The sequence below is a fragment of the Corvus hawaiiensis genome, chromosome 2 (assembly GCF_020740725.1).
Source record: "Corvus hawaiiensis isolate bCorHaw1 chromosome 2, bCorHaw1.pri.cur, whole genome shotgun sequence".
In the NCBI taxonomy this organism is placed as follows: Eukaryota; Metazoa; Chordata; class Aves; order Passeriformes; family Corvidae; genus Corvus; species Corvus hawaiiensis.
Genome location: NC_063214.1, coordinates 62,055,162 through 62,083,135, shown reverse-complemented (window position 1 = coordinate 62,083,135; position 27,974 = coordinate 62,055,162). Strand labels below are relative to the sequence as shown.

The window sequence follows — 27,974 nt, the reverse complement described above, 5'->3', positions numbered from 1 at the left end:
TCTCATCCTCTTCACTGAATGCATTTTGCTCCTATACATGTCATCTTTTCTTTTGAAGCAGTAGATTCACATCCTTACCTATATGCTTTAAGTGATTCCCCTATCAAAAACAATACTAAAAATGAAATAAAGCAGCTTTCGTATAGAAAAATTTGTATTTACAGTTTTATTTAGCAGAGTTAAGGAGCAAACAATTTTAACACTCTTGTGAAAAGTGTTTTTACCCAAAACTGCCAAGATGTAATAAGTTATTGAACAGAAATACCAGCTGTAAGGCAATAATCCTGACCAGCCATTAGAGATCACCCTATCCCAAAGAGCAGAGCTGATAAAGGTGGTAGAAAATTTGGACTGATGGACTCAATTCCCAGAAATTAGTCGGAGATGATAAAATAGGATTCCACTCTTGAGTATATCTTTAACATCTGCAGATGAAGGAATTGCTAAAGCACGCAAAATGTAAAGACAATTCCTGTTTTCAAGGGAATATTCAGTGCTTTGAATCCAAGAATGCTATGTCCATACATAGTGGTCAGTACATGACTATGGCAACACATAGATGGTAAAGATCAGAAATAGGGTTAGAATTTTTTCCATTCCACGTCATCAGGAGGATTTACTTCTACCTTCCTTTTACCAACATCAGACCAGTTGGTGCTCAGAACTGTGCCACCAGACTCCATCTGCAATATGAGAGAGAGCTTGTTTAGTTTGCTGAGAATTCTAGTAATACAAAAGCCAATTTCTTACAGCAAACTTCAAAGTGCAATGATTACACAGAAATTGTGTACGTATGAAAATTTGACAGAGCCATCATTCCATCATCTCCAGCCCAACAGTACTTTTATCACTACTGGACACAGTGAGATGCTGCTTCATTAACAAGAAGCTTTTAAAGGGTCAGTCACGTTCCTTCCTGTGAAGACTACAAATTAAACTAGATACAAGCAATCAAGAGGAATTTGATCCTTTCGACCCCTGGCAAGTCTTCAAGCTCTGCATGAGCCAAACCTCTACTTTCTTTGATAACACTAATTGAAATGAAGAGACCAGTGACAAAGCACAACATTGTACTTAAAGAGTCGCATTCATTAGTGTACAGCCCTGTAGCTTTCAGTGAGAGTAGCTGTACCAGTATCTCCAAGAGAACCACAGCCATTCGTTTATAGGCCCAAAATTCTGGTAACGGAGGCTCTTCCTAACTTATGCAAAGTTTAGTGAATTGTGTCAGTGTGCAAAAGTCACACATTTCTTCAGAGAAAAGAATGAAGACTTACGAATGATTTGTTCATGGCACGTTTTACTTCATCGGTACCATCTGAATAGATTTGCTGGAAGAGTTTATTTAAAGCAGCATCTCCTTCTAACTTCTCATTTTTCTCCTCTTCTTTGATTTCAACTACCAGTTTGTCCCAGTTCCTTGTATAATGAGAGGATGATGGGTATAAGTGCTGGGTATCTGAAAACAGAAGTGTTAGTTAACTAAGCATTTTCTCACGACTTTGAGAGCGGCAGAGAACACAGACACATGTACCTGATGAATCAGAGATGATAATGGGACATGAAAATGCAAATGGATTCCTCCAAACCGATAGCATTGCATTGCAGTAACAAAAATAAAGGAAACTAAGAAATGCAGAAGTTTATTTTTAGGTAAACAGAGTTACATAATTTTGTTATCCAACATACATAAAAAAAGCTGGCCGACAGCAACACAGATAATTAAAATCAAAATGAGGCAAGAGATATTGGCTGACAGAAAAAAAACAAAACAGCAGCCTAGGCCCACAGGAAAAGTTGAGCTAAATTTAAAAAAAAAATCTGAAATCAATAAATCAGGAAATTCAAATTCTGTCAAAGACAGAATGTTTATCTGTATTAGAAACCCCAAAGTATTAGTTTTCAAGAGAAATGCAATACTTAAGGAAACTATACCTAACTATTTAAGCAACAGGTCACATAACTGCTGTCCTGGGTATGGCCAGGACAGAGTTAATTTTTTGCAGTAGTGGTGAGGGGCAGAGCCTGAAGCTCTGTGGACATGGCCAGAAGATACTCTACACCACCTCAGATCATTGCTGGGGCCAGGAATAAGGGACACTCTGGCATCCCAGAAGAAAGGCAGGGCTTCCAGTCAAGAAAAAGGTGTTGGGGAAGGGAAGCCATCCATCATCAGTTCATTGTCACCCGGGGTTTTGCATGTAAACCACTCTCTCTTTTGTAGCCTTTTGTTATTAATGTTGTTGCTGTTGCTGTTTTCTAATCTCATTGCTGTTTCCAGTAAATTGTTCTTATCTCAACCCTTCACCTATTGTGCCTCCAATTCTCAATCCCACTGCAAGAAAAGGGGGAGGGGAAAGGAGAGTAAGACCCTGACAGTGTCCTTTGGGAGAGTCCCAGCACTGAATTGGGGGGTACCATTCCTAAACCACGGCACATGCATGTCACAGCATACAGAACTGCAAAACAGGGACCCAAACAAACAAGCAGAATTAATGACAAGCACATTTCCTTAACAATTCATCAGACTAACAGAAGTTATGAATAAATTTAATACCTATGTTTCACTAATGGCTTGCAGACTTTCTGTCAATTCTTGGCAGCGAAAACAAGACTATTAGGCTGTTCATTGCAAATATAAAGCTGTGATTTTATAAACAATATTTAACACAAAACTATTATTAATAACTGTAACTCACTCAATACAAATAAACCATTTAATACTTAATAGTTCAGAGAACAAACCTGGTGTAAATTGTTTTAACATAGGAGAATCTCCCTGGCCCTCCAGCTTCTCCCATCTTACAGCCTCTGGCTTCTTCATTTTTATCTCAACCTACAAAACACAAGATAAAGAACAAATTAATCCTGATGGCAAACAATTCTGCCAAGCAGCTCCAAAGTTGGATCCTGTAGCTGTAAGAAAATACATACATCTGGTTTTAGAAACACAGCCACTAATATGAAGCCTGTATCACACCCAAATTTACCTACCTTACAAGATGAAGTTAGTTGAGTTCAAGTCATTCATCAAATGAGCTCCCATGTCCCTGTGCAGCTTTTGTATCAGACTTCTACTCTTTTGTTCAGGACCACTTAACTTTCTTGTGCTTACTATTCAGTTGATTCTTTTTGTAAATTATGACATCCCAGAAGTAAAGGTCAGTCCCAATGTCTCCACACTGCCAGGCTCCAAGGTACTGCCTTTCAAGCATCCCTTTCTTGGCAGTCAGCTCTCATAAACAGCAGTTTTGAAAGACTACAAAATCCAACTTTATCTAAGTTTACATTTCGTTTACCAAAAAATTCCATGTTTGATGTGTAGTACACAAACCAGAGAAACACCCTGGGACTATGCAGATCTTCCCACTGGAGAACTTCAGAAACTGTATTAATTTGGTTCAATGAACAAACACTGCTATGGAGAAAACTGTTGAGTATTCATTGACAAAACTGGCAATTAAAAATGGATATGGTTACAATTACCATAGGAGAAACAAAATTAAGTGAAGGATGTCATGCCCTATTCACAACTTTACATATCCCTTTAGACAACCACCGAAATGTTTTTTCATCATTAACCTTCGCCTTTGGTTACAGGGTTACAAAGTTGCAAAACAATGTCTGCAAAACAAGGGCTGTCTAATGTCACTCCAATTCACTTAAGGAGACATCACAAAGTTCATATGCTGCTATTAATTAACTGAAATCGGTGCTTGCTAAACTTCAGTGCTTCCTTATTTGTTAACAGCTCGGCAGAAGCAAGTTCTTAGTTCTACCTAAAGCCACTACAACCTGGGGATCCCTGCAGACCCAAGAACAAAGGCACCACTGTAAAAGCTAACCTTAGATTCCAACAGCAAGCTCCAAGCATTATGTTGATCTGAAATTTGAACTTTATTTAATTCATTGTTCAAATCAATCACTGGTAAGCAACATACTGAGGTATCTTATCAAAACCAAAAAAAAAAAATTAGCTCACTGAAGTTTCAATGCTTCCATGTTTGCAATCAGGATGGATTTTAAGAATCAGAATATTCAGTTATGAACGTTTCTTTTTATTTTTTATCCCTCAGGAAGCTACAAATTCTCTAGATAAGTTTAAATACTTATTGTCCACCACTAACATGTACTGAGAAAAACAAAAAGTTTAAGGTAAGAGGCATAAAATGTCTTTCAAGGCAGGGGAGAGCTTCAGTAAGCTTCTAAGTCCAACACCCACACGTATTTTATTTCCCACTCCCTGCATCTGTTGGATTTGCAATGTTTTCAGCCACTTTACCAGTCACAAATTAAGCATCAGAGCATCTATTTTTAAAATAAAGTCTCAGAACCAAAAACAACCAAATAAAATTAAAATGCTATTAGTCTGGATGCCCAACCTACCATCCCTAAAAAATGCCTGTATTTCAGAGTTTAATATCACAATCTGTAAGGATGCGGAGATTTCTGTTAAACTATGCAGAAGAATTATTCAAACTGTGCCAATAATTATTCTTCAGTAAGACAAAAGAAATCAGCAAAGCTACCTCCACTGGACTCTTTTAAAAACTTTGAAAACTGCAACCTTTAAGTTAATTTTTTAGCACCTACACTCGTAAGTCTAATGCTCTGTGATTAGCTTAAGGAAGCAAAAAATATTTGAGTATCTACATATAAGACAATCAAGTAGTTTCACAAGTGGCAGAACTAGCAGGTTTTTTTCCCCAGTGGATTTGGATCTCCTGAGCCAAACATTTAAGTTAATTAGCTACTTACAAAGGAACTAATTAGTTACAAGTGGGATATGAGTACTGCATTAAAATAACTCTCCTCTGTTTCTTATATAAACTCTTCACAACCTGAGGAGACTCAACTGAGTTGTGCACTTAAGCTGAGGAGGCTCTAATGTTAAGATTTTACACTGATTATTAGTGCGTCCCCCAACATGTTTTAGGGGAGGGGGGGGAAAAAAAAAAGCAAATGCTTGATACTGAAATTGCTCAACCCCATACCTTTTCTATTTCTCTGTTTAGTTTTTCTTACACTAACTCTTCTTGACCTTACACTTCAGGCTTTCCACCAATATCTTTCACTATCTCAAATAGAGATTATTTCATCCACACCAAAAATGACCTCTAATGCAATATAATGCTTGATGTGAGCTACTGAACATGGACTTTTTTCTACTGAGAATACAATCCTCCTCAACGAATCCTTATAAAGACCTTTGGCTAGTCATCAGAGTACTCTGCCCATGCATAAAAAGAAGAAAATAAGGAAGAACTTCAGTTTTGCTGCTCCAGTAATCCCCCTTCTCCTTTTCTAATCTGCTAGATCTTACATTTTCCTCTCTGAAACTGTCCCTAAGCCAGCACTACATGATAAACATCCCTACGGAAAAGCAAATGACACAAACTAATTCCCAGTGTAAGATGCAGATTTCTTAACTCTAAACCATTTCAACCCTGCCAAGCTAGAAGTACACACAAATGAAGAACTGAGACAGAATGTATTTCTGACATGATTAAACTTCTACTCTGTCTACTACATCCACTTCAATTGAAGTTACTCATTAGGCGAAGTGGCAGGCAGGAGCAAAGCTAGGGAAATCATTAACTTCATACCATTATACAACCACATTTTCCAAAAATATAAAGCTGTAAAGTTCTGCTTGTGAAGGCACATATTTCTTCAGCTTGAGAGCTCTATTTGATCTAAGAAGGAACAACTTTGCGAGTCCCCATTACATGCACAAATGGCAATAAATGCATTTTAATGAACGCTTTAGCACAGATACTGATAGCTATCACACAGAAAAGTAACATATCAGTATGGACATTTGTGTCATATCTAGCAAAAAAGTACTGCTAGCTTTTTCCTCTCCTTTGAAAAAAAAAATTCACTTGGGCAAGAGAAATACATCAACACTCTGCCAACTACTTTGATTCAACATTTATATTTCATAAAACGTATGCCCTGTGTACCTCGTGCCAACGTTAGAATACAAGACAGGAAAATTGAACTGCAAATTAAATGCTCTGCATGCCACTTAAGGACAAGACTAATTCCTCAGCTTCTCCTTGTAGCTCAAGCCATGCAGCCACCTGACCACCTTGGCAGCCCTCTGCTAGGACGTGCTCCACCACATCAGTGCCCTTCTTATACTGGCAAGCCTGAAATGGGACATGGTACTCCAGATCTATAAAAAAATCCCAATGCAATGAAGATATAACACACTTTCTCTTTGAAGTCCCTTGTATTTTGAGTTCAAAGAGAGCAAAGCAAAAAGGAAAAGACACGTGAAATCTTGAGAGTAATTCAGGCACTACTTGTTTGAAATACCATCTTGAGAGAAACCTTCCCCTCTGAGAAGAGGTCCAAATGAGGGATTTATTGTCTAGAAGAAACATCACCCACAGTGAAAGGACACAGGTAAGTTTCTACTCAGAGCTTTCTAGTCATAAAAGTAATCAATTTTTTAAAGCCTATCAGGGATTTGGACATGCTTGTTTGCAGCTTAATCCAACTGCTATCAGAAAAGATGCCACAGTTACTCTCAAAAGCTAATCTGAACCATTTCATTGATAGTATAAAAATAAGAAAAAACACCTTATTTTAAGACAACTGGCATAAAAGAGCACTTAATTCAATTTTAAGAAATAATTTCTCCCCTTTGGTAAACATCAAAACAACACTAGTTAGCCAACATTTATTTTCTAGGTAGATACTTCCTGTTAAAAAGTCCGAACCTTCAATGAACTTGATTTCACTTGAACTTACATTCTGAGACAGGCATTGTCAATCGAACTGAGATACACTAAAAGGGAAAGAATTTTTATCTTCCACCCTAAATGGAGATTTTGGTGTACACTGACAAACTGCAACAGTTTTGGGTTTTTTTTCTAATTTCTACTCTGTTTTGTATTTTCCAGTCCATGCTAAGGGAAAGTTCATTTACCACTGGCCAATTTCTGTCAAGCTCTGATCAGATGGATGAAGGAAATCAGAACTGGCAAAGCTTAAGCAACTGCTCAGCCATTAATTTTAAGACACATCAAAAATACCCCTTTCAATTCTGGTGTTCTGCTGTATCAAACACATGAAAACAAGAATTCAGTGTTTCTAATCAACTACTTTGTTATTTACTGAACTACTGACGGCCTTCTCTGAGTCATAAATTTTAAGGGTTTAGAGTTGTCATTTTGTGATCATCTCATGAATTCTGTAGGATAAAATAGAACAATCTTCTAAAAATGTAAGAGCTATTCAAATGTACCTCTAAGAGCACATGTGCCTACAGTTTTGGTGTCCTAATTATTCAAAGATCTTTTATATATTGCTTGTAGGCTAAGTTCTGAGCTTTTTGGTCCATAACTTTAAACAAAATATATTAAGATAAAATAATTCTACAGTGTTATCACACACAAATAATTATGAAATTTATTCTATAGGGAGTATACTGCAACAGATGGGATTTACTTCGTTTCTTTGCCAGCTATGTATTATGGAGAACTGGGGGAAAAAGGTTCAAGTTTCCTCTGACTGATATTACATAGCCAACACAAAATTTTTGAATTTTAGAGGAGAAGCTAGCAACACAGAACATTTTAGTATTCTGAAGCTATTTGTCACTTCATTCTCCACGTAAACCATCATTATTCCAATAGTTCTCAAGACAGATAAAACCCTTTATGCGTAGCTTTCTTACATGCATTTAAATAAAGCATGGGCACTGACTTACATGCTTGTAAAAAATAATAGTTCTCAGAGTATTAGCAAGTTTATGTCTTCCTCACATCCACCTTCATTCATACAGAAGAATAAAAATCAAACTTATTGTTAAATAAGTAAATATCATGCTAATCATAGTGAAGATTTCTATATGGTCTATCCAAGAAATTGCTCCAACTAGTCCTGCCTAAAAGATGCAAGAAACTTCAGAAAATTATCCATTCATCTTAAATATTAGTTCAGAATTTATAGAAAATGCTCAAGAATATACATGAGAGATATCAATCTGCATGAAAGCCTCACAGGGAAAACAAGTATATAACAGCAGCCAAGTCTGCATTCAAGCACCTACAAGCAATTTAATGAAAATATCCTAAACAAAAAGTATCTTTTAAGGATCCGACTGCAATGGTAAGACCCAACTTCAGTTAAAATAAATCTGTTCCTCTTGTTTATCTATTTGTAAACATTTGTCTGTGAATAGAGACTCTGATGACAGTGCAAGAGTGTGTGAAACAGTTCCACTCTTTGCCTTTTCCCTCACATTCAACAACATGCATCAGTTCCAGTTAGCTTCACAAGGTATTTCAGAGTTTGCAAAGCAAAATATTGGTTCAAGGAAAAAACCAACATTCCACTGATGCACACAACCATGTTCTCGGCATGAAGCTGCTGAAAGTGTGCTTCTTCCTCAGACATCTCTATTAAGCAACAAATACCAACTGTAAAGGAGGCTGAGGCTTTCTAACACCTCCCTGGTTTGCAGCACAACTTTGATCTCTAATTAAAGGACAGTTCTGGGGTAAAGAAACCACTTTTTACCACTTTTTCAAATGACTCTACACTGCTGCAAGTCATTGGTTGCAAAAAGCCCAAGGCACTAGAGACTGAAAACTCACAGTAATTGTCCTCAGTCTGTCTGTAGATAGGGGAAAAACAGAAAGCACCATCTCAAATTTTCTTCAAGGTCGTAAGCACACGTGCTAAAAGCACATAGTCATCTTAACTCTCCTCTTCTCAGTCCAAGGAGAAGAAAACCCCAAGCATCACCTAGAACACATCAGAAGACCTAGAGAAATGGCTCATGTTACACAAGTTTCCAAGAACACTGCAGAATATTCCCCTGGAATCCCAAATACACAGACTGACGGACTGAGCAGAAGAGGGAAAAGAATGTGAAGCTGATTGTGCACATTTAATGACATTAGAAATCCTTATACTATTTGTGCATTTCTACTTTCCTGGCGTATTTTCTGGACAGATATAGATTGACTAGTTTTGTCTTAAACATATTTAGCCACTCATTTAAATTTTTATGCCTTTTTCCTTCTATGAAGGGAGCATGATGACAATACGCACGCTGAGCTGCAGGATAATTGCACCCAGGCAACTTGCAAAGAGCAAACTTGGTCCAGCCTTTACATTTTGGCTCCCCCTCCTGGAAAGAAGTAAAAAAACAAGTAGCACCACTAAGAGTACCTTCCTCCTGTGAAATGCTGAATTCAACACGGTTTTCAGCTTCCATTTGTAAGACACCAATCTCAAATTTCTACAGTGCCTTTTGGTGCAGCTGTTACCTTTTGCTTGATCAGATTGCTACAGTCAGACACCTCTGACAGATGACAACTACAATCAATAACATCAATTGATCTAGTTATGATCTATCAGCTGTGCTGTTAATGTACAAAATGCTATGCAGATATAGCAGTACCCTTATGAGAAGGGCTCCATTCAGTGGTATCCAGCGTTTTCTCACACAAACATTAACCTGAGGCCTTAGGCCATCAGAATTATATGCTGAACAACAAGAGGCAACTCTTAAGTTACGTGCCACTGAATGTGAGCAGGAACCAAAATCAACTCAAAGCTGAACTTGTCAGCAGTGTTACCTATTGAACAGCAAGTAAAATTTTTAATTAGGTTAAAAAAAAAAAGCTTCAAGGTATGGCAATAATAGATACAGTCAATATTAAAGACAACCTGTATCATCTGTAAAACTGTTGACAATTTGAGAATATAAAATACTAGAGGATGTATGAAGACAGAAATTTAAGACTTTATCTCAAAACTGGACTTCATCCACATATTATGCTGCTCTTGAGTCAGCATCAAATATTTTACCCGTTCTAGTTCACAGCTTGAAGTCAATGTCTGCAGATGATAAACACTAATTTACTTCTGCTCAAACAGACACCATTGAAACAGCTCAAGACATCTATCTATGCTACCTCTGTAGCACTTGCTAGTGTTACACTGGTTTTTTCCAAACAGACTGTATCTCAGAGCTTGACACAGCATGGATTGATAGAAAGGTATAATTTTAATTTCCTTGCTGGGAAAGAAACAATCGTTATGCTAGCAATTGTATTTTTCACCTCTGTCAACGTTTGCTGAAAGAACCAATTCAAGAGTCTGTGAGTTCTGTCTGCTCTTTGCAGTTACTTTAGAATTTGTAGTTCTGCAAATACAGTTAAGGCTATTTTCTCCTCCTTAATTTGCATCTTTACCTTTATGCCTTTGCATTTGTCAAGTGATGCTGAGTTTCAAGCAGTATTGAGAAAACACTCTACAGCTTCTCTTAGTTCCAAAATATGCAAGATTGTTCTACTCTCAGCCAATTCTCGTTTCATTCTCTATCCATTAAATTTATCAGTTGTATGAAGTTCATGGACCCAAACTATGCACCACACAACCCACTCATACGTTCCACTGTTTCCTCATATAGTTGCTCTTATGAGGAAAAAAGAAAGGCCAGTCTTTGTTGCCTTGTGATGACTAGACGATACTAGTGGCAACGTGGCTCACACATTCAAAGCAGCAACACAAAATAAAGCAGTAGGAACAAATAAAATTATTCTCACCTGAAATTACTAATCTGCAGGAATAGATCTGTTTCTATCCCATGAAAACTCAACTTCTTTAGGAGTGCGTAGTAAGAAGTTCATATAATTGGGAACATAATAAGATTATTTCTTTCCCTCCAAGTCCTTACAAAAGGACTTCATGTAAATACTACAAAATAATATGTGAATGGTTTGAGAAGTTCTAATCAATAAGATTAATTTACTCAAAGTAGATTCTGCTTATCTTCCATGCTGCTCATAAGAGCCAAGTACATACACAAAGCTAAGAAAAGAAATCTGAATTTCTGGTGGTCAAACACTAAGGCTGCCGCATTCCCTTCAAGCGTTTAATATTTTTCTAAGGAAACCATTACAAACCTGTAAAGAAGTCTTTGCCTACTTAACATAGAGCTGCTTTTATTTATTTTTTTTTTTTCTTCCTGACTCCCTCTGGTGGTCGGAACAAGAACCAGCTGGGGCATGGTTTAAATTGTACTCCTTCACTATGCCTTCACAGACAGCTGTACACTAACTCCTTTCTGCAAAAGTAAGAACATGCTGAAGCATTGACTTCTGCAGTTAGAACACCTTCTGTGTTCCCTCCTACCCGTTTTGTCTCAAAAAATAGTCTCTCACAAGTATTTAGGAACAGTAACATTTGAAAATAAATGCAAAATACTTACAGTTCAGACACTGCCTGAACGTAACTCAGGCTTTCACCCCACTTTTGGAACCTCAAAGTTCAACTAGTTCAACCTCAAACTAGGCTCTAGACTACTAGAGATTATTTCAGAGATAAGCCCAGGCTAGAGATGCCAGTGTGGAAAGACAAAGTCAAGTGAATTTCACAGTGCTCAGTAACATGTAAATGCTTCCTAAGAAAGTAAAAGAAAAAAGTAAAAAATTAATTTCAAGACAAAATTAAAAGTGTAACACAAGCTAGGTAAGATAAAGAAAACAGGACCTCACAGCTACTCTTCCAGACAAGGTCCATCCCCATTCTACTCAAATTTATACAAATACTATTGGACTACCAGATCTTCTACATACTTTGTGCCATGTAAGCTCTTACACTGTGGGGGGATAAGTAAAGTGCTCAATCACACACAACCTGCCCAGGTTTCTTTTACAAGGAGTGGAAAAACAAGACCAACTTTCTGTGGTAATCCTCTCCTGCCATCCTGAAGCCCCTCTTCCATGAAATGATGCAAGAACTATTATAGGTGCCTTTCTGAGAATGAAACAGGTAAACTGGAACACGAGTACACAAGAGAATTTCCATAAGCTCTGCAGAACCACTGCTGAAATACAAGAGAACAATCAGCATTAGATTCCAGCATTGGGGATTCCAGCTTGGCTCTGTGGACAAAGCATATGTCTGTCTATTCATTATGCCAACAAGAAATGCTATGCCAGACCCCTGTTTCTTATTTTTCTATACTTGTAATATAAAAGAAGCAAACTGCTGAGACAGAAGCATTCTCTCACACCATCCCATTTTCAAGTGTCTCCAGGCACGTACTATTTCCAGGAACAGCATGGAATAGCATGGAATATGCTCTCTCGAAAAGCCATGGACAGTTAACCGCACGGTTAACCTTCACCAGCGAGAAGCAATGAAAGAGTAGAGAACTATTTCACCAAAATCTTCCAAGTCTGACTTTTATTTCTTGGGCACACGAAGATAACAATGCTTCACCAGGCAAGACTGCCTCCTAGAAGTTTTGTATAAGGGCATTCATGCTTTCCTAATACCTCAATTCTAACAGTGAAATCAGAGTCTTCTTTCTCTAGCAACAAGTGAAAGAATCCTCAACATAACTCTGTCATTTGCACTTCAATAGGCACCATCATATTACTATTTCTGATATTTGTACAAGTTTAGAAAGCCTCCCACCAGCCAAGAGACACCCTGAAGAAAGAAAAAGCATTTCTGTATGAAAAGCAAGATATTATGACTGTTGCAGAGAGACAAGACAATAGAACAGAAACATTTTCAGGATTGGAATAGTCCAAGAAACAATTTACACTTTAAGGAGCTTACCTTTGTTGAAAGCACTTTAAACGTACTTTGCTCTGGCACTATAGAATGAAGAAGATCAAGCTTTAAGTTGAAGTCTTCACCTGATGGAAGTCTCACTGATGCATTCATCTGTTATAAGTTGAAAACATATCTCTGGTCATCTTTGACAGCAGCTCCATTTTCAAGTAAAGGATTTCGCACAGAGATTAAGTGATTAAATTAATATCCCTTTAGACCATGCCATTACACTACTGCATCATTGGACAAGGTCTTTCTAAAATACACTAGAAAATCAATAGAAGATTTCAACTCTTGCTACATGGACTCAGAAAGCCTACTATCTTTGTCAGCTTGATCTGAAGCCTTAAAGGAAGGAATTATAACAAATGGAGTATCAACATGTTAATAATGGAACATGAAAACAATCTGCAACTTCTAATACACGCAAGCAACAGAACAAGTGCTCAGACAATTTTAACAACCTAAAGCAGATAACAATAACCAAGTATTTCCAGTATTTCATGAAGTATCAAGTTAGTTGAGAATGAGACTAACTCTTCAATATTGTCAGCTAAATTAAACATGGAATTCATTGGTACAACATATGGTACTTCATTACAGAGATTACTGTACTTCCTTAAAAAATATATTTTGCTGCTACAATTTTAGCAATGCCAAAAGGAAGAAAAACCCACCCAGAAATATTCAGTCTATTTCTGTAACTATCCTAGAGCAAAATATTACTCGTTCATACCTGTTTTGAGAATACCTTGTCTCTGCCCAAGCCAGCTCCAGACACATGCATAGTCTAACCTTTTAAGTCCAGATCACCTCTTCCCCCTCCCCTCCACACACACAGGCAGCTGAAAACCCGATGTTCCCTTGCAGGATGCCCACCTCATACTGCTTGTGTTTAAGTCCTACGGACACTGCTGTGGTCACTGATCCCAAATCACTTGACTGGGCACACACTCATGTGCAGCACAACTGTACATAAGAGAAGCTCAGGCAGAACACCACCCGCCCCACTCTTTTCATGCTACTGCAGCATATAATATTCACTGGCTTGAGTACTACATCTCAGGGAATTTAGGGATGAGTATCAATAACCAATACAAATCACCTTTTTCTCCAAAAACTGCACACTGACATCATCCTTCTGTGCATTCTTGATCATTATGGTCACAATTACTTGAGATTCTGTTTGGTACCAGTCATATCTTTAAAAAAAAAAAGGAATAATTTTTTTTTTTAGATCACACAGTATATAAAATTAGATCACTTTCTTAACCCATTCACTTTTTAGCTCAGAATCTTTAACATATCTCAAAAACATTACTTGTACCAGCCACAATGGAACAGGCTTTGAGTTAAGCTCAGCATGAGAATGAGAAAACAGAAGCCAGAATGCTGATGCTATTCCCCTCTTTCCTGGTTAGGTTTAACCTCCTGAAAGCACCATTTAGTCTGAACAAAAGTGATGGCACTGAGAAACACTTCACTTGGACTGCCACGTTTCTAAAATTACCCCAAAAAACCCTTCTACAGTCATTATCCTGCTACTCCAATCCCCAAGCCAAAGAGTAGCTATATATGTCAATTACTTTAAACTTCACAGTAAAGCTGAAGTCAACTTACTTGATCTTTGGTGGCAGAGGCTGCTGCTGTATATTCTAGTTGAAGCACATTCAATTGGAAAGAAAGTTACATCAGTGTAAGTGAAAATATACCATGAAGTACTCTTCAAGGCACACATAATTTTCACCGATTGCTCCCCTTTTCTTGATTCTGACTGCTCCCCCCTTCCTTGATTTATGTGTGAACATTAACTTGCAGGTGAAGCTCTTCACTGTTAGGTCACTTACAGCAGATTACAAATTTAAAAGTTTCAATTTACATGAAATATGTCAGTCTGTAACTAGAATATTTTTTATAAATAGCAATTAAGTTCAGCTTAAACTCATTTCTTCCTGGATAAGATGTATACTTGGAAAACATCCAGTGACTATGCTACTAATCTATAAATCATGAAGGAAACTTGAAGTAAGTCTGAGAACTCCAGGTTTAACTTTTAAACATAAAATCATTTTAATTTTAAGATTTTTCTTCACATACTACCACCATGCTTCCTGTACATTTTTCTCCTCTGCCCTATTCTTAAAATGTAAAAAAATTAGGTAACTATTAAAGAGGGAGCAGAATATCCAATACAAAGTCCACCTTTTCTTTTTGTCCCAAGGAAAAAAAAAAAACACACAAAAGGAGAGGTCAATTTCAACATTTCTTGTGAAGACTTACAATAAAAAAAAAAGGAAACTGAAAGCTGAGCAGGTTACAACAGAAAAAAAACTGCATAAACTATTTGCAAGCTTCTGGGAAAAAAAAAGTTACTTTTTAACAGTCCCAATCAAGTTAGTACTGACAAAACAATTAACCACAACTGGTTAATTTGTAAATTAGGCTGCAGACTGCAAGCCAGAAATTTAAAATTTACCTCAATGGATGCACAGTAACTGCCAGATTTGTTAACCATTCCTAAGAGCTTTCAAGTTTCAAATTTTGCAACCTTGGTCTCAAACAAAACACTTCGGATGTTTAGAAGAAAAGTTAAATCCTTCAGAATTGCATGCAATAGGAAGAATTCTTTTTAAAGCTTGGAAGTGAAACCACTGAAGCAGAAAATATACTCTCGCTTAACAAAAAAGTCATAATAGTAAACATATTAGAGGAAAACATCTTACCAAATCTGTCTGTGATGCTGCAAAAAGAAAAGAGTTGCATTTTCAGAAAAAGATATACTAAACTTCCAAGGCACAATCTTATTCTAGCTTGCTTCAGTTACTCCAGACATCCTGCATTTACTCCAGTCTCAAGAGCAGAGGAAGTAAAAACACATCAGTTCTACCTCTAGTACTTTGCTTTCATGACACTTTACTTCTTTATCAGACTTCAATCAGCAACTTGTACAAACCAACAACTCTAATATAAAGCATGTTCTGATTAACTGAATCAACAAACTTTCCATTACATTCCCTTGCTTACCTGAAACTGATACAGGCCTTTTTTAATGAAAACAACATCACAGGAAACGAAAGTTAAAAAAAATCCCTTTCTGGGAGTCTGCACTAGGTTTATCATCCATCCATCCACAGAAATGGCACAAAGCTCTCACCACATTTTTATCTCATGCCAGGGAAACCCCACTGGGGAATGAAAAATTTGAAAATTTGGCAGAGAAATTCACTCACATGACCCTAAATATACTGTAATACTTGTATCTAAACTATAGCTCAGTATCCCCTCTTCTAAGTATTTTTTTCCAAAATACTTAATATTTCAGATTAAGTATGTTTGAAAACAAACAAACTTTCCCTTTGCTTCTTTGTAACGCACACTGACAAAAAGAGATTTAAAAAAAAAATTAAGCTGCAATGAAGAAATCAGAGTTACTGCTTTGTTGGTGGGTTTGTTTGCTTTGTTTTGCTGGTGTATCCCAGAATTTAAAAAATGGCTCAAGAAAGACAAGACAGTGAATATTCAGGATAAAACAGGAGAACCCAGTTGCACCAGATAAAACACTGCAAAATACAATTATGACATTTAAGAAAAAAAGTGTAGTATAACCTCTTTCAGAGGAAATTGTCACCCAAAGTAACTCTGCAAAAAAGACTGTGCATGCCAATCACTCATCTAATTCCTCCAAATAAAATTAAGCCTAGCTTCATGACAAAAAATGTCTCAGGAAGCAGAAATCTGCTCATCCCTATACAACACAAAAGGGTTCTCCTTTATTTGGGTTTTAATCAACACACTGACACAAACTTGTTCTACTGTCCCGTTCTCCAGCGAGCAGCCCAGAGAGAAGGGAAAGTCACAACAGATGGAGGAAAAAACTATATGAGTTATTCTGCTCTCTCTCATGAAAATCCCCAGGCAATTAAAGCTCTGTGGATGAGTTGATTGTCAGGGCTGTCTGTCCATAGGAAGGTATGAAAGGAAACACTGCTCACACTCAGTGACTGCCACGGGTTAAGTCACCAGAACAGCCATTAGCACCCATGGTACTTTCCACATGGAATCAAGGAGTAAAATCTCCAAATTTCTACCTCTTTCCAACTTCATCTTCTGCAAGACTTGAAAGCTTACTTTAATGTAGGCTTTAGATAGCAAGCTGACACACACTTCTACAGCTAAAATTAGTTTGCAGTTGTGTATGAAAATAAGTTAAAATTAATTATGATTGTCCGATCTTTAAATAAGTACTCTCCTGGCACAGCTAATTATTACACGAAAAACCCAATACTAATGTTCCTCTAAATCTGCTACGGGTGTCTACTCCAAGAGAAACAAGAGTTAGAAAAACATGACTTCTAAAGAAGAAAAAACAAATTATTTTGTTCTACATAAGAGGAAAGCAGTGAATCTCTGAAAAACATAACACAGCTTCCAAGCACAGGGCATATCAAATCCCTTAAAAAGTATACGTGTTTTTTCTTACCATTCAGTGTTTCTTCACATCTTTTAATCCAAATAGTAAAGGCATCATCTACATCTAGAAGAGATCAGACACAGTAATATTAAAACTCTTCAAGCACTACATGCATTGCATGAAGAAAAATTCCTCTCAGTTGCCAATTGGAACAAATCCATCCCAAACTTTTATCAATTTACTAAAAAACGTGTTATTTCCTATTATCTTCTTGTAAGCTCTGTCATTCCACTTAGGCTTTAAGTATTTTTGTACAACTCCACTATATGCTATATTCAATTAAATTCTAATTAATTTGTAGGAGACTAGATTTTGACTAACTGACACAAATATGCTATTGCTTTCCAGTCTGTTCAATCCCTATGTAACTGTTCAGAAAGCAAGAAGTACAGTTCTACACATTTTTCTGTTTTTATTCAAATTATTTTTTCAAACGGTCACACACTTCCTCTCCAGAGAAATGTCAGGAGAGATGGCCTGTTGTGTTGACAACCCAAAGCTGTGCAACATTTCACAAACACCAAGTATTCTCTCCTGGAAGCAAGCTTCCCAGATAGAAATGAATTCACTGGAAAATAGCTAAAAAGACAGCTCCATAACAACAGAGCAATCATCTTATTTCAACAATATTCCCAAAAAATATTTCACAGTGAAGAAAGTAAAAAAGTGACAACATTACTGACCAACTACTAAGAATAACTGAACTTTTTCTCGTTTTACAAGTGAATTCACATTATCAACTATCAGGCAAAGAACACGAAGAAGCTCGACAAAAGAGTTCCCAGTAAGCACACACTTAACACCAAATCTGACTCCACTGCAGCTATACAAGGTACTCCAACCCTCCAAATATAAAATGTACATAAACTTTGAGGTGCAGCTTAGGTCACAAAATCACTATCCCACTCCTCAAGCCATTTCATCTCCACTTTTCCTCTGCCATCCGACCAGACATCTTAAGAGTTATCTAAATTTTTTACTAGAAGAATGGGCAAACCCTGAAGCAGGCTGCCTAAGGAGGCTGTGGAATCTTCAGTCTTAGAGATACTTGGAACACAATAGTAAAAACACCCAAGCAAACACACGCAAGTTCGAAATCAATATTGCTTTTGGCCAGAGCACAGAATTATATGAGCTCCAGAGCAGCCCTGAAACCTAAATTAATCAATATTTTCAAAACTTAGCATGTGTATTGGGTTGACCCTGAGTTGATGGACAGTCTTTAAGACCAATTACGCTTCTCACAATTTACATATTTAAACCGCACCGAAAGGCGGGACTTCCCCTTTTTTGTCGGAGCTCGCCTGCTGGGAGGTGGGGGGGCTCCGAGCCTCCCGGCCCCGCTGGGCCGGGCCGGGGCCACTGCCCCTTTCCCCCTTTCCCAACACTGTGGCACGGACCCTGGGTCGCTGGGGGGACTGTCCCAGAGCCGCAGGCAGCTAAAACCAGCCATGGACTGCTCACAGCTAAACCCATCCAGCGCGGCTTCTGGGGACAGGCGGGTCCCTCTCCTCTCCGTGCGGAGCCGGCGGAGCCAGCGGGAGCCGGCAGAGCCTCCTGTCTGCAGCCAGCACACTCCGTGCTGAACTGAAGAGGACACCACACAGCCAGAAGCAGAGAGGGAGCGAGGCTTTCTCCACCGTAAAGCCCGAACAAGAACACCCTTCAACACGGCGGCTTCAGAGTCAGAGAGGAAGAGAAGTGAGTCACGTGGGACGGAGCTGAACATGGCGACGGGAGAAAAGAGGGCGGTGCCGCGATTCTGGCGCGCAGCTTAAAAGAAACCTTCTTGCATGCCGTGGTAAGAAGCTGTAATACCACAAACTGTTTGTCTCTTTAATCCATTTGAAGAACATGGGGGGATGGAGTATCTTCGTGTGCCTGTGAAGAATGCCTATGCCAGGCTATATAGAAGTAGTAAGAGGCTGTTAGAGACTTGTGGCGAAGAAAAGCCTTTGTGTGCAGGCCAAAATAACTTATCCTTAAAAAGATGAATAACCCCATGTGATGGCCCATGTTTTGCAGTGTGAAGGAACTGTGAGATTTTTCATGGGAGAGATGTCCTACACACAGCAGATTGTTTGTTTCCGGGCGGATCTGCTGTTAGTGGCAATTTGGGAACCACGTGCAACTGAAGGAAAACCCTTTTTTCCTTAAGCATAAGAGAGAGACTTTTCCAAGAACTGGAACACTGACTAACATCCCATGTTCTGTTATCCCCTGTGTGAGCTGGGTAAAAGGAGAGAAGTGCTGGGGGCGGGGGGGGGGTGGATTTGCTTTAATTTTGTTATTTTCTCTTTACTTTTAATTCTATTAGTAATAAAACTCTTTCATTGTACTGCAACTGTTTAAGGTTTGTGCCTGCTTTGCTTTTCTCCTAACTCTTATCTCACAGAAGGAAAATAAGTAAGTAACGAATATTTTGAACCAAAACCACTACAGCATGGTAACCTAAAAAGACTTTCAAGTTTTGCAGTCTAAGTAAGGTCTCCACTAATCTGGCCTCCCTCATCAGCAGACAAGGAATTCTCTTTTTAACCATGGCCTATGACTAGATTGCTATGCAATACAAACTTCAAAAGTAAGTCCGGCATTAATGCCCCTATTTTCCTAGAAGATCACACTCTTTCCCTGCATCCCAGCACATTTTATAATTTGAGGCAAATTAATTTTTTTTCTCTAAAATTGTATTATCCTCCCAAAGAACTAATAAACAATTTCTACAAATATCTGCAGTTCAGAAAACCTAACTGGGTCTTCGCTTACTAAATCTCTACTAACTCTTAGAATACAAGAAAAGGAAGAAGTTTCTTTAAAAAGTTGCCACATTCCACCTTCACTAAATTAGTTCAGTGGTCAGAGCAAAAAATCCAAGAAAAATTGAGTATAACTGACCTAAATCCACAAAGCATACTGCAGAGTACCAGATTACACTCATTCTTCAACTAAGGCAACAGGAACTGCAAAAGTCTGCATGCATTGCACGGCTGAGCAAAAGGAGTATTGCTTTCTAAGGTTCTTTTGTAAAATAAAGAAACACTGTACATTCCACAGCTCATCACATCAAGTCCTATTTCCATATCCTTGTAGGTGGGTAATGGGAAGGTTGCTGTGGTACCCTGGGCCTGTCAGTCCTACCAGTGATGAGCACAAGTAGGAAGCTCATCGTTGTCAGCATTCTAGATTGAGATTTAAAACAGCCCTTACATTAGCAAAGAATAGAAACATGTATCCATGTACTTCTGCCCACTTGTGTGGCAAAGAAACCAGCTTTGCCAGCAAAGAAGTCCCCACCACAGCAATTCTTCCCAAGGCAGCAACAGCTGCAGTCTCTTCATCACCTGCTTAGTGTATGTGGTAAATTTTCCCTCTGTGCTTTGATCATTTTGCATTAGCTGCATTTAACTGGAAGTCAGTTGTGTTGCCAAAATGCCTATGCTCACAATTGTTTCCACCTGGGATCCATGAAACATTCCACAAAGGCAAATTCTGTTACAGACACAAACTTGCCAGCAAATTAGGTAATATATGAAAGAGAATCAACTAAGTCTGTAATTTAGAAAAGGCCTTCAGGAGACTCCTCATCTCGCAGCAGGCCACAGAATTTTGTAATGAGATAGAGGAAGCACAGCAGAAAGTATCTTCAGATACGGGAGTAATCAGGAAGTGCAAAGCTTCAGAAACACTTCAACTGAGTAAGCAACAAAACAACAGCAAATTAAATTCAAACAGGTAGAAATGAAGCAATTCAACACAGGAAAGGATGTGGGATTTCAGGGATTCTGAAACAGCCAAGAGGATCCTGGTATTCACTGACTTATCTAAAAAGATATCTGCAGCTCTGTGTTGTACTCTACAGCATAAATAGAATGTAAGGTTACCCATGCACATGAAAAACCTCAAAGTGATACTGGTTGCCTGAGGTGGGGCAAGAGGATGAAAAATAAAGATTAGTCATTCAATTAAATTCAGCAGTGATGAGCTTGGAGATGTACAAAAAGTTACCTCCCAAGTAAGGAAAACTACCTAAGTCAGTGGAAGGAAACTCTTCCTTTCACGGAAAGTTACTAAATAGAGAACTTGACTAGACTGCAAAGACAAACCTGTCTCTCTACTGTGAAACTAGTGGAGACTACCTAGTTATCCAAACTAACAAAGAACTTAATGAAATTTCTTATTTTCAACTCCTATTCCAAGGCAGCCTAAACTGACAGCTGAGTTGCTGCAATTTCACCACATCCTCCTTCTACCACCATTCCGCTGGCCCAGCACTGCTCTGCCACTTCACTTTTGGTGGCTTCAGCACTCAGACCCTTCGTTGGGCCATTTCAACACATTCATCCAGGGGGAAAGACTTTAAAAATACTAGGTTTCTGCAGACTTAATGCACTGAAAGAAGAGGCTAAACAAGCACAAAAGTAATAAGGAGCATGATCACTTGGTATCAAGCACAAATTAGCTTACACGTCCATGAAACTCCACTTTAAAATGAGAGGATTAGATCATTTATTTGGGAGAGGCAAAGTAATTAATTTTTTGCTAAGCCTACATGTCCCAGCCACTACTATTACAGGTAAGACAACACACTGAAAACATCTGAGACCATGACAGTTCTTATCAGATTAGTGCACTTTGCTCTGTGTAACCTTTCAAGGTGGTTTTTTTACCATTTTCTCTTGCTGTTTGGAAGAGACGAGAAGGTTTTATTTACAATGGGGGATAGGAGAGGAGAGAAAGGAGTCACAATCATCCTGCAATTGCTTTGTTTTGTGCTTCCCCAAAGATTTTTGTCTTCTACCAAAGCTTTCTGTTTTAAGCTATTCTTTTCCTGCTTATCAAATAGTCAGGTTTTAAAAAAGTTCTAAGTGCTCCCAAACTAAAAAGTGCCCAAGTCCAGCTGGAAAGCCAACACTGTAAGAAGAAAAAAGAGAGATAATAAATATGCTTCTGTAATTAAGTGGTACGCAATGTAAGGTAAAAATCCATTTTGTCAGTTTGAATACCTGCCAAGTTGGACATTCTTTAAGACTGGTCTGTCAAACTGTTTAAGAAGAAGTTCCAGCTATACATAAGGAACCTGCTTTATTCAAAAGCTTTTTTATCACACTTAACACTACAACATTGACATTATTTATCTTCAAGACCTCCAGCTACTAATCAGCTACTAATTGCTAAGAACTTTAATACACCTTTTTAAACAGTTTAACACTTTCATGCAGTGACTGCATAAAGGTTCCCAAAAGTCAGACAACTGATGTTAGGGACCCAATACATTAGCCTTTAAAAAAAAATCTTTGGTCTTCATTTTAATCTAACACATTATCCATTTTTTTAACATAAGGAGTACTGTACACACAAGAAACTTTAATACTTACTGTCCAACCTCTGTCCCTCTCTGAAAGACTCTAAAGCAGATGCATAATTTTTGATATGATATTCACCTAACCTGACACAAATAAAGAAAAACACAAGAAAAAAGTGATTACTTTTCAGTGTAATCCACATTCTACAGATATCACGCTGCATTGGTTAAAATGACGTGTAAGAATTTAAATTACCCAAAAGGTGTGTTTTTGAAAAGGCCAGGGCATTAAGATAACCACCCCAAACTAAATGGCTTTATTACAAGTGGGTTGCAAGCAGCATGGCATTGAACTTACTCGTTCTCAGTGTTGTAAAAAGCTTGCACAGAACCATAACCCAAACTCTAGTATTGACCTACAGATTATCACAATATTCCCAAAGTACCATAAATGATACATACCCTTTTCTAAGAAGTGCTACAGCATTATTTGGGTTGAGTTCTAGAGACTTCTTTGCATCCGCAACTGCATCTGTTGAAAGTCAGTTTAAAGTTGAGAAACATAATAGTAACGTTATAAAAAGCAGTGAATTGTCAAGTCTCTAAGTAGTGAATTTTTTCCAGGATGTACTATGTTATCTTTCTTATCTTGCACACAAATCACACTGAATTAAATCTAGTCACGACTGCCATACATGAATCCCTCATGGAGCTGCAGAGCTCTTATGTAAGATGTAGCATGACTTTCATTTAGTGAAATCCTCTGCTTAGATCTGAAGTGTGATTCTGTTTGGTTGGTTTTTACTGGCAAGAAAAAATAAACCAGATCTTATTCAGTTAATTTTTTTCCCAGGCATTATTCACTTTTCACATTCCTACCACGACAGGATTCAGTCTCTACCAAGAACACAACAATGGAAGACACTTAACAACACAAAAATCTCAAAATCTGCCAAAAAAAATCTACTTCCAAAAAGCTGCCAAGATAATACTAGGCTGGAATCAAATAGAAAGCTGGGACTCTAGAAAACCCATTTCACTGAAAGCTTTGCTGAAACAAAACAATCTAAGAAAACTACAAGATTATGTACTAATACCAAAAGCAGCCTGTTAAGTTACAGATAATGCCTTCTCTTGTCACTGTATTTGGCTTCAGATTGAAGACACCTCCTGTAAAACAGCTGTTATGATACACTTGTAAAAGGATTCTTAGACTGAAGATGTTACCTGCATATTTGTTTAGAAGAATATGAGCATAAGCTCGTTGACAATAATATTCGGCATCATCTGGATTCTTTCCCAAAGCTGTTGTCAGTTCCTGTAAACACACATAAAAAAATATGAAATGGTACTTCAGAAATCCTCCGAAAAACACAGTATCAAACTCTGTTAACTAAGAGACATTTCAGAAGATAAAATCCTAACTGGCATTTCTGTTTACCTGTTGTTTAGTTCTCAAGTGCAAAGCTAAACATCAGAGCCTGAAGGAACCTGCCAATTATACAAAATTCAAGCAGACTGTTTCTTACTGCAAAGGAAGTGGGATTTCAAATGCTCTAAACATGAAGTCTAACACAGATGATCCTCTCTATTCCAAAGACCTTCCTACAATTCTCAGATACTTGCACACAGATCTGCTGGATTTGAGAGAGAAGTGCAGTATCAGGAATTTGGAAGTCAACGCACAGTATGTCAAACAGTTGTGTGGAGATATGACGCTATGAAAACCATATAACACATATTACAGTGCATAAGAGATTGTTTCAGTTTATGCTGAACACAAAAGCAGGAGAATTAAAGATTTATGGAACACAGGGCTCAGAGAAGATATTACTGCACAATGGAAATAAGCATAAAGTAGTCCTTTGTTAAGGGAATCACTGGATATATGGATTGAAATAATTATACATTGCTCTCTCTAAGAAAAGTTCATGACTTTGCACAGAGAATAAAATCACAGTGACTTGAAGCACACATCTGGAAAAAGCATCTCCAATTCTCTCATTGGTAAGAGTTCTTCCCTTTGCTAGAAGACAGTCATTCTTTCAAAAGGCACTACAGTGCATTGCTACAGTACAGTAACTCTGTTTGCTAAGATGACTTCTACTCAGACTTCCACCTGGAATCTAGCAAGTGTGAATGTAGCTAAGATACAAGCTTTACACCTGCAGAAATATTTGTACAGCACAGTTGCCAAAACTCTGTCCCACCAAGCCGGCGAAAAAAGAAGGGAGGGAGGACTTGCCTTAGTTCTAATTCAGATCAGTGTCTTTTTCTGTCTAACAGATGTCACATGAAGTGCTTATGCCACCTAGCAGTTACGTGGCCAGAAGAGCTGCTTCTAGCAGTGGCACGAGTTCTTACTATGTAAGACACATACACCTGTATGGAGGTACAGCACATAAATCTAAATCCTTGGGGGTCTCTGAAGAAAGGGGCAGGTAGCAGACAGCTGTAACTTGATCTAATTGTACCCATGCCTTCCTGAGATTTAAAGACATTCAAAAGCAGTTGTCATTATGAAAATACCCATGGCTACAGGTATTCCACATGGCAGGGATGTGAGGCAACCCACATATCAAAATTGGTTTGTATTGTGCTGAGAGATGAAGTACTTTTGACATTCAAAACCAAGCAGGGTCTGACACTGAACATTAAAAGCACATCCACGTGCAGAGTAACTGCTTTGACAGATTACCTCTCCCCCAGATATTATTTCCTGTGATTTATGCTGATGACAGATGCACTGATTAGGGCCAGCAACACATGAATGGATTCTCCTATAAAACTAACCCTCACCCCAGGAAAGCAAACCAAACCAAAGCCAAGCATTTTCAACAGTGTGAAATTTCTCTCTTTGCGTGGTTTTTATTAGTAAGTCACCACACCTCATTCAGGCACACGCACATGGAGAAAGTAACTCCTGTAAGCTGTTTGAGAAGCCAACTAAAACTGGACTAGCACTGGGAACTCAGATTATGGACATCAGCAACAGTTACTTAGAACAAGTTTAGACTTTGTCCTCACACTCAAGTATGTGCTTTCTGCATATTTTGACTCTAAAGGCCCTTACCATGCGACTAAATTGCAAATCTGTTTCTAAATGCACTGGAAAATTTGATAAAAAGTTTACATTAATTAGAGGTGCTTTCTGTCACCACAAAGTAGCCTACTTTTTCAACTTAAAACAAGAAGTCATTCCTGAGTTCACAGCTTTATCATTCAGACAGTATTTCAATTGCATCAGACCCAAGTGCAGAGAGCCAAAGCACAATCTCCAGGAATTAAAGGAATCAAAAATCCCAAGGACACAGCGCAGAAATGCCAGGCCAACTGGACAGAAGCCTAGCCAGGTATGGAAGCATTATACAGCATCATTTCTACAGAATCACCTCCTAGATTAGAAATATTAAGCACGTGAACACAGAGACCACACATAAGACCATGCAAACATGGTGTAGTACCTGGAGACCTGAGCTCCTAAGTCAGCAAAAGGCTGCTCTGAACTGTGGGACTTATTAGTTCAGAGACCACCAAGCACAATCTGCCTGCTCAATCCAGGAATTTGAAAACAAGGCCTAACAACTGACACCAGTATTACTGTGTCAGGTATTAAATAATGCCTATAGAATGTGTTACATAATGTTCTGAAGCACTGAATGCACAAAGAACTGAAATACAAGCTAGAAAAGCAAAACAACTATGTTAATCCAGGAAAAAATACAAAAACACATTCTGACAGTATTCCTTAATACTTCTGATGAACTTTTGGTGTCAGGGATTTTTGGTTTGTTTGCTGGTGGTTTTTTAAGCACAAAATGTGAAACTTACTTTTTTTTTAGTCCTTGAATTAGTTTTATTATGCCAGATGGATATTCCAAACTGGTTTTTAAATGTAATTTATCTTTTGAAAAACTTCTACAAGTTACAGCCTAAACCCCAAAGAACTGAAAAATTTAGCTTCACCATTTTCTTTGTGGAAAAATAATTTAGTATCATTTTATGGTTCTACCACCCACTCTCTTCAAGCAGAACTAATCATTTACATCCTCTCCCCTCCCAAGTAGTTAAATAGAAATACTTATCCACCCTCCAGTTCTGTCTTCTCATCAACCAGCTGTTCTAAGTAAAAATAACCTTAGAAAGCACACTAAAACATATTAACTGATGAAGTCATAGAAGAGGCCAGGTTGGAAGGGACCTCGAAGGATTATCTCATCTAACCTTTCATGGGAAACGCACCCTAGACTAGAGTATCTAGGAACCTGTCCATTTGTGCCTTGAAAAACTCCAGTGATGGGGACTCTACCACGTCCGTGGGGAGGATGTTCCAGTGAGTGATCGTTCTCACTATATAAAAATTATTTTATGTGGAAAGGAAAGGAAGATCAATCGCTGTGCCCACAAATTACAGGGGGAGGAAGAAAACAGAGCAGGGCAAAATAAAAACTAAAATGGAATACCTTTCTTCAATAAACCTAGGGCTTTTACACCCACAACTCTTAACTGATTCAGTTATGTGAACTACCATCTCCCTACACGGAAGAGAAAGTTGGTTTGTTTTGCTTCCCCCCCCCCCTTCTTTGCCACACAGGCAGCACGAGTACTGCGCCAGGACTGCGCCGGGCTCCCCCGCAGCCCGACCTCACCTGAGCGAGGCTCACGGGGAACCCCCGCCCACCCCCGGGCTGGCCCGGCCCTCACCTGCGCCGCCGCCCCCGGGTCCCGGTCGACGTCCGCGTCCGAGAACCTGCCGAGGAAACACAACGCCGTCAGCGGGCGGGCGGCGGGGCCGCGGGGGAGGCAGGGCCGGGGACGGCGCTCACCGCGGCGGCGCCGCTCCCGATGCCGCTCCCGCCTCCTCCTCCATGCCGCCCGTCGCCCCCGGGAATCTTCTGGAGCCGCCGAGGCGCCCGCGCCGCACGCACCCCGCAAGGCCGCGCCGCGCGAGGGCTGCCGGGAGGCGCGGGGGGGCGGCGCGCAGGCCCCGCCCCGCCCCCTCCGCAGCGGCCCTGGCGGAGCGGCCCCGCCGCCCCTCCCGCCCGCCCCTTCCTGCCCCCGCCGCTTCCTGCTGCCGCCGGCAGCGCGGCCTCTCGGCCTTGGAGCCCCTAGAGGTTTGTATCAAATGCTGCCGGTTTTTCTTTTTCAGTTGTTAACCGGTAGCTGTAGCTGGACCAGTTATGATTAAGCAGTTGCGCAGTTGCGTTGTGAGCATCGTACGCTTGGCTGATCTTTCGTTTTAAAGGAAAAGGGAAGACAATCACCAGAGGAATTGGCTGTCCGGACGGGAGCCGCCAGGAGTGAAGTCAGCGGGGCTGGGCAGTAACTGGGGCAAGGTCACTGCGGCAATGGGACATCGGGACCTCTGACCCATTGCCCAGCTCCTCGAAGCAGACCCCAGGCTCGGATGGAGGGAAGAACTGCACCCGCAAGCATGAGAAGCAAGAGATCGCAGAATCACAGAATCAGTGTGGTTGGAGAAGACCTCTGAGAGAGATCATCGAGTCCAACCCCTGACTGAACACCACCATGTGATCCAGACCATGGCGCAAAGTCCAGTATTTCCTTAAACACCTCAAGGGATGGTGACTCCACCACCTCCCT

General features: G+C 39.2%; 1 protein-coding gene across 1 annotated transcript; it reads right to left on the bottom strand.

Moving 5' to 3' along the window:
- Nucleotides 1–151: 151 nt before the first annotated feature.
- On the bottom strand, nucleotides 152–27,323 carry SUGT1 (SGT1 homolog, MIS12 kinetochore complex assembly cochaperone). Its single transcript, XM_048295402.1, has 13 exons — nucleotides 27,197–27,323; nucleotides 27,075–27,120; nucleotides 23,598–23,688; nucleotides 22,833–22,902; nucleotides 22,444–22,514; nucleotides 17,078–17,131; nucleotides 15,321–15,337; nucleotides 14,218–14,252; nucleotides 13,703–13,799; nucleotides 12,601–12,708; nucleotides 2,746–2,836; nucleotides 1,278–1,459; nucleotides 152–683 (listed from the first exon to the last, which is right to left on the bottom strand). Exons 1-13 carry the CDS (start codon nucleotides 27,238–27,240, stop codon nucleotides 582–584), a joined length of 1,008 nt encoding a protein of 335 aa, XP_048151359.1. The 5' UTR covers nucleotides 27,241–27,323; the 3' UTR covers nucleotides 152–581.
- Between the last annotated feature and the right edge of the window lie 651 nt (nucleotides 27,324–27,974).